This window comes from Phacochoerus africanus, chromosome 2 (genome assembly GCF_016906955.1).
Source record: "Phacochoerus africanus isolate WHEZ1 chromosome 2, ROS_Pafr_v1, whole genome shotgun sequence".
NCBI lineage: Eukaryota > Metazoa > Chordata > Mammalia > Artiodactyla > Suidae > Phacochoerus > Phacochoerus africanus.
The window spans coordinates 148,316,900-148,324,379 of record NC_062545.1 but is presented as its reverse complement, the minus strand read 5'-3'; the positions used below and the strand labels follow the sequence as shown (position 1 = coordinate 148,324,379).

Below are 7,480 nucleotides of genomic sequence, written 5' to 3'. Positions count from 1 at the left end.
CAGGCTGATCCGCGAGCGGGGTGCTCCCCAGCCTACCCCGCGTGCGCCCCTTCAGCCCCCCTCGCGCCCTGCGGGCCGGGCGAGCGGCGGCCCAGCGCGGGGAGGGGCGGGCGCTCGGCGACTAGTCCCCCGGGCCCAGCGCCGGCTCGGGCGGGCGGGGGCGTGATGTCACGGCAGGGAGGGGGCGCGGGAGCGGCCGGGCCGGCAGGGAGGCGGGGGAGGTATTTTCCAGCTTTAAAAAGGCAGGAGGCAGAGCGCGGCCCTGCGTCAGAGCGAGACTTAGAGACTCCGAACTCGTCGACACAGTCACCGCGCCGGGGTGGGCGGCCGGGCGCGGGGACCCGGGCGCGGGCGCACACCTCCGAGCCCCCGCCACCCGCCACCCTGCTGGGGTCCCGGGGCCGCAGCCCGGCCCTGCAACGCGCGCACACGCCCCTCACAACATTTCTCTGGGGTGCGCGAGGCTGAGCCGGGGCGGGAGCGCGTCCGCCGGGGGAGAGGGGGCCTTTCTCGGGAGACCCGACCCCGGGCGGCGGCGCTAGGCGCCCGTTCCTCCCGCTCCTCCTCCTGCTCCTCCTGCTCTCCGCCGCCGCCGCCGCCGCGTGGATGCCAAGTACCAGTTTTCCAGTCCCTTCCAAGTTTCCACTCGGCCCTCCGGCTGCAGTCTGCGGGAGCGGAGAAACTTTGGGGCCCTCGCCGCCCGCCGGCGGCACCATGAAGTCGGCGGAGGAAGGTAAGCCGGCGCTGTCGCAGCCCCCCGGAGTGGCCTCCAGGACCCCAGCCCCGCGCCCTCAGCCTGGCGCCCGGCGCCCGCAGCGTCCGCGCCCGTCCGGCCCGCGCCTGGCGGGGTCCTGGCCCAGGGAGTGGCGAGCAGACCAGTTCAGGGTCTGCGCGCAGGGAGGGGCGCGGGCGGCCCGGCGCGCGGCGGGCGCGCTGCACAGATTGGGAAGCGGTGTCCCCCTGGTGTTTCCCCGGAGCAGCCCTGATTTCGAGCGCGCTTTCTTGCCAATAGGTGTCTCCTCTTCTCTAGCGCTGAGTGCGCGCACTTGGCCTTCGCTGGTGCAGCCTCGCGGCGGATCCGGCTGTCGAAACTCAGTTCAAATGCGGGCGGTTTGGGCACGGGGCGAGGTTAGGTCGTCAGAACCACAAAGGAAGGATATTTTGGGAGAAGTGAGAGTTCTTTAGGAAAGAAGGAGGGTCTGTTTTCTTCCCCAGTGGGTCAAGGCCGCCCTGGAGCTTCGAAGACCAGTCACACAATGAGGCGCGGGGGTTCTGCGCCCCTCCACGAACTTAGTCAGTGGCAGATTCTCTCCAAAACTCGGCCTCGTGAACCGCCTCCCGCTGTGGAGCCGCTCTGTGTGGCGCCATCACGCCAGTGGCTCGACCCACAGGACTAGATAAAAGTGATCAAAGGTGCCATCGGACACAGACCGTAATTCAAGGCATTTTGCAGTCTTAGAGACTTAAGCCTTCCAACAGTAGAAAATGTTTCAGGACAGTTTGCGAAGGGACTGCCAAGTTTCAAACTACTTGTTTATAGTTACAAAGATGGCATAAGTGTCTGCCCTGAAGCCTGATGATGGTGAGGTGGCTACCGGCAGTGTGCTCGAGATCATCTGGCCTCCCTGCCTTTAGAAAAAGCAGCCTCCGTGACCAAAGCAGCTTGGAACACCTACCATGTTCCTGAAGGTGCCTGAAAGCAACCTGGGAAAGGGGTGATTAGCATCCCAGTTAGGGATTATGATGGCAAATGCATGGTGGAAACCGGGAGATACCTTTCCAAATGGCTTATCAGCGCTGAGTATTTTATTTAAATTATTTTTAAGAAAACTGCCAAGCTTACCAGTTTGAAATGAGTACTTATATTTTATAAGGGCAGACCTCCTTCTGGGGAGTGCTAGAAACTAAATGCTACTGCCTTTTGCACAATTCTACTAAATATGATGGCTCCAGTTGCATTAGCACTGCAGTTTTCAAAGACTGCCAGCTTGGAGAACTTCCTTATCTTTAGCAAACATGAGCTCAAGACCATACACTTAATATAAGAAGGTCAGTATGGTCGGTGCCCTGATGTCTTTTGTTATTTGCACGTATTTCGTATCACGGGAGGAAGATGTGCTTTATGTTTCTTACCATTTCATCCCAATTTAGAAAATGTTTAAATGTAAATAATCAGGGAATGTTTACAGGACGAGCTCATACTGTTAGGAAAGTTTTAAAAATTGCTGAGGTTTTGATATTAAATCTTTGGATGCTTATTTCAAAGTTTCTTATCACTGCTTTTAAAAAATGTGTGTCTTTCAGAGTTTAGATTTCTTAACTTGAACGGTTGGTGGTCTGTCTGCAATTTAAAAAATCTTTTTTTCTCTTACAAGAGGAAAAGATCTCTATGGGGGTGGTGTTTGTTTGTCTTGTTTCCTAAGAAAATACATTTGAAGGTGCCTCTGCTTAAGAGACAGCACACCAGTGGCAATGAGACCCCTTGACTAAACAAATATTGGTGCATTTTATAAGGACTACAAAACTAGGCCAACCAGAAAGCATGATCTAACCCTTTATATAGACAGGCGCAGGGCGTGAGAGGCAGAGCCCTTCCTACAGGTCCACGCCTGCCCTGCTGAGGGCTAGGGGCATGGGTCTGTCCTTCTCCACAGCCCGCATGGGCTTTAGTTGCCCATCTGAGAACCTCAGTGATTCTCCATCACACCCGTCCGGTTTAAAGAGCATCTGGCTAAAGCTCTTTAGGCACTGTTGTCTCTAAAGGCCCTGTGCCTGTTTTTCCGCGTGGGGAATGCAGAGAAATGCAGGCCTTTTAGGTACACCCACCCACCCATTCAGAGGTTGCTCCACACAGAGTGCCCGGGGCTCTCGAGAGCAGAACAAAGCCTACCCTGTTCTCCCGCCACTTAACTTCATAGCGTTGTTTCCTAATCCAGATTAGAAGAGGCCCCGCTGCTCTATCACACCCAGTGGTGGAGCTCTGTGCCCCATGCTCACCCGCAGCCTCTGAGAGGAAGCGCCAAGCTAAACATTTCCATCAAGACGGGAGTGTCTGCTGAATTGGCAAATAGCTCCAAACCATTTACAAGATGAAAGGCACTGGGGGATGCTGGTAAGAGGAGCAGTTAAAAAATGGCCACCCTATCCGGTTACCTTGGTTGCAGGTCTGAAACTAGGTGGGGACCAGCTCAGCCTTAGGATAAAGCAGCCCTAAATTCTGACCGTGGGGAGCACAGGTGCCCCCAGAAGGGTAAACCCACTTTCTCCAGACACAACAGCTGATCGAGAAGTTTTAGTCTAAGAGATGATAAGGGCTGTTATTTGTGTGTAAATTTTTGGTGGAGGTGAGAAGGTGGCTAAAGTTTAAAAAAAAGAGAGAGAGAGAAAATGAAATGTTGTGGCTTCTGAACGGAAAACAGAACTTCCATTTGCCTGAAGGTCAGCAAAAAAAGCAAACTAAAACAAAACAGCCCTCCAACATACATCTCAAAGTTAGAACTATTATTAGAAACTAAATCAGGCCAAAGTGAACTATACTTTATCATTGGAGAAAAGCAGCCATTTGAAAAGGGTCATAAGAGGAAAAAATTTTTTAGGGGGGTGGTCATGTGGCTCACAGGTTATCTGCTTCTGGAAAAAGCAATACCCTGGGTGTGTGTGTGTGGGGGGGCAGCGGGCCTGCAGGATAGAGCAGAGGACACCTTTTGATTAGCAGCAGAGTTGCAAAAATGGACACTCCTGTGGCCCTCCTCCTTTCCTGCTCCACTTCCCCTACTTGCATGATCCTCGGTCTCACACAGGGGCCTTGGCCATCATTCTCTTGCTATCCAGATACTGGTTTCCTGGGGTGCCAAGACCCTGGGGAAGTAAGAACAAACAGCTGGGAGAAAGAAGATGGATAGGGCTGGTGCTCAGCCGGGCCTGGCTTGTATACCTTCTTTGCTGCAGAGCTGCTCTCTGCCCTGGCCTTGGGTTTACCCCCCACCCGCTCTTCCTATTTTCGCTCAAGTCGTGAAAGCTTTGGAGTCACTCACGGATGACTGGCAGGCCACCTGTGCGCACAGGCGTTTGTACGGTGTTTCAGGAAGTTGAAGGACTAAACAGAACGCGTTACAAAAAAGGAGGTTGCCAGTTAGGCACCAGACTGCAAGTAAAAGGCCGCGCGTACACGTGCCCAGGCGTGAGCGGCAGCACCGGTTCCATAAGTAAAGGCCGACAGCGTTGTGGGTCCTTAGGAGCCTCGCATTTTCCTGACCCTTTTGGGCATCTTTAACTGTGGTGGGTGGAAAACGGTGTTCTCTGTGTTCATTGCTCTTCTGCAGCTGGTTGGGGAATCCAGTGCTCCTTGGATAGCGAGCCCTGCTACCAGGGAATTGCTCTCCGGGCCCAGGCTGCCGGGCTCCGGCAGGACGTGCGCGCTGCAGACTAGGCAGCAGCCCAGTCGGGCCGATCCGCTCCTAGAAGGGGCCTGGCCGGCAGGAGGCCCCTTTAGGCACCTTCAGTAGGAGTGGGGCAGCGTCAGCAGCTCTTTGGGACGCAGGTATTGATCTTTGCGCCTGTTTGCGGGTGAGGCAAGCGAGCCCGCCTCCCCCGGACCGGGGTCGAGGCAGCGCGCTTCACAAAGAGCTCCCAGCGGGGCGAGTCTGCCGGAGGCGGGGAGGGGGGTTGTCGACCGCCGGCTGTCATGCCCCAGCTCCTGCCCACCCGGCTCGGGCCGCAGGGGCGCTCGGGCCCCGGGGCGGACGGAAGTGGCCAGACTCCGTGTACCTACCCCCCCACGCCCCCGCCTCCGGCGCAAGTCTATCCCCCCCACCCCAGCGCAGACACAGGGGGCGGGGCGCACTCTAGGGTCTCGCTCGCAGTGGGGCTGCCGACCCCAAGAGCCGCCTGGGGGTACCCGGGCGCGGGTGGGGAGGGCTTGCCCAGAGCCGGGACACTAGTGAGAGGCGTGCGCTCGGGCTGGCGGGGAGAGTTTATTTAAAACTCGGAAGCCGGCGACCGGCAAGCGGCTTGTTTATGTAAACCCGGAAACAGCGGGGGGAGGGGCGCGGCGGGGGAGGGCCGGGGGGAGGGGCGCGGGCGGGAGTCACGTTACCCGAGGACGCGCGGCCGAGCGCAGGGCGCAGCCGAGCCCGGGGCGGCGCGACCACAGGTGCCCGCGGCCGGGGACTCTGGACCCCGACCGGACCTCAACCCAGATCCTGACCCCGACCCCACGCCGGGGTCCTGGCCGGGGACCCCGACCCCATCCCGGACCCCAACCTGGGATCCTGGCCCGGGACCCCTGCCCGGAACTCTGACCCCAATACGGGATCTCTACCCCGACCCCCATACCAGACCCCAACCTGATCCAACCCGGGACCCCGACCACGCCCTGAGCCCAGACTCCGGAGCTCACCCGACTCCAGCCCAGAGCCCGACCCGGGACCCGGACCAGGTACCGGATCCCCGCCAAGACTTCAGACCCTGAATCCAACCCTGAACTTGACCTGGGACCCCTGCCCTAGGTTTCGGATCCCAACCCTCTACCCCGACCCTAGACCCCTGACCTCGGACTCCGACCCCGACCCTGACCTCCTGACCCTCGACCCCGACCCACCATGACGGGGCTGGAGGAGGACCAGGAGTTCGACTTTGATTTCCTCTTCGAGTTTAACCAGAGCGACGAGGGCGCCGCCGCCGCCGGGGCCACCGCAGGTGGGTCCGCACGAGGCGGGGGCGCAGGGACTGGGGGCGCGGGGGTCGGGCGGGTAGGTTCCGGGTGGGGAGGGGCCGGCCTGGAGGCGCGCCGGGCCCCTGCCCCTCTGCCCGGGGCACACCCCCTCTCCCGTCCCCACACCTCCGCGGCACCCAGGTCCGCGGCCCCGGGGTCGGGGCAGCGCCCAAAGTCTCCCCACCGCCCTGCCCTTCGCCGGATTAAAACAGGTCAGGTTGAGGGGCGAGTGGGAGTGGTGGGGGAGGCCCCCTTGGGGTCAGCCCCCCCTGCCATGTATGAAGACACAGGGCTGCACTAGAGCGGGGTCCTGACCACATTCCCGCAGGAGGGGCCTTCTCTTTAGGGTGGGGTGTTGCTCGCGCCAAAGGATAGAGTGTGTCTGGCCCATGAGGCCCCCAAGACTTCCCCCTCTTGCTCTTCGTGTCCTCAGGGCAAAGCCTCTCTCTATCAAGAGATGGTACAGTGGAGCTAGCCTCTGAGACCTTGGACCCCCAAGGGTGCCACACTGTTCTTTCTTTCATTTTCTCTTCTCTGTCAAAAAATAAAAGTTCCCCTAAACAAACAACAGATAAAGGACTCCTCCGGCCCCCCAGGGTGCAGGCTTTTGAAAAAGAAAGAACCATTGAGCAATCACCCCCACTTTCACCGGAAGACTCAGTCTGGGCCTGCGGCCACCCGGAGTGAGTGAAGGGGACCGGGAGCCCCCTCCTTGCAGCCTGGCTCTCCCCACACCTGTCTCTGCTGTCCCTTGTGGGCCTCCTTTCTGTTTCCGTCTTCAAGATCTTCTCTCTGTCCCTCCCCACGTGGCGGTGAAATGGTGAAGCTGAGCCCAGCACACTTGGCACCGGCAGGCGCCCGTTTCTGCAGTGACTGTATAATATTTTCCATATCATTCACCGCCCTCCTTTTAAAAGTGTAATGTCTTGCTTGTTTATAAAAAAATAAATATTCCAACCAGGCTAAGGCTGCCTGAACCCGTGCCCCCCCAGTGTCTTCCTTTTCCTCTTCCTTGGCTGTGCGTCTCCAGGCCTTTGGGTCAGTGGGAACCATGGTGGCGAGGGTGGGAGAGAGAAGCAGTTGTCTGAACAGATCGGGGGCCGGAAGTGGAGGCCTTCTGCACTTCCTCGGGGCTGGCTATCTGTGGAAGATCCTGGCCTGGCTTCCGGACTTGTTTACACCAAAAGACTTTCTCCCTTGGTATCCAGCCCCCTTTTCAGTCCATTCAGCAAATGTCTTTGAGAGAGGCGCGAGGGGGACGTGTGACTGACTCCTGACCTCTTCGTTGTGTGGAATCAGCCCCCGTCCTGGATCCTCCAGGGCACTGCCACCCTGCAAGGCCAGCCAGCCTGGTTCTGTGCCTGGGACACACCAGGCGGGGGGAAGGCCTCCCTGTGTCTCCTGGATATCTGACCACCAGTTGAGTGACTTTCTCAAGGTGCATTTTCAGCATCTTTGCCAACTCTATGCCCCCACCCAAGCTCCCAGGGATCACAGTGGCATTACCCCTGTGGGAAGGCCTCCGGGGCCCAGCAGTCACCAGGCTTGGGGAACGGGAAGCCTCAGAAGCTGGAGGGAGCTTGGGGAGAGGTGGGAAGCTCCTTGTTGTAGTGTTAGAAAGAAGTTGACAGAAAGCATTCATTTTAACTTTTTTTTTCTTTTTTTTTGAGAGACACGAATTCTTTTTTGGTTTTTCTTAAGACTTCCTTAGAGAAGTTGTAGATTCGCGGCAGAAGTGAGAGGGAGGTACAGAGATTGCCCATGTGC

General features: G+C 58.2%; 1 protein-coding gene across 7 annotated transcripts in view; it reads left to right on the top strand.

Moving 5' to 3' along the window:
* Positions 1-261: 261 nt before the first annotated feature.
* Positions 262-7,480, top strand: part of NFATC1 (nuclear factor of activated T cells 1) — a 95,183-nt gene continuing 87,964 nt past the window's right edge. For 2 of the 7 annotated variants that reach the window (XM_047766911.1, XM_047766907.1), the window contains exon 1: positions 263-733. In XM_047766911.1, the coding sequence (XP_047622867.1) occupies positions 607-733 (127 nt within the window). In that variant the 5' untranslated portion in view covers positions 263-606. Of the gene's footprint in view, positions 734-5,078; positions 5,698-7,480 lie in introns of those variants that run through there. The other 5 variants (XM_047766910.1, XM_047766906.1, XM_047766912.1 and 2 more) reach the window with 5 other exon arrangements.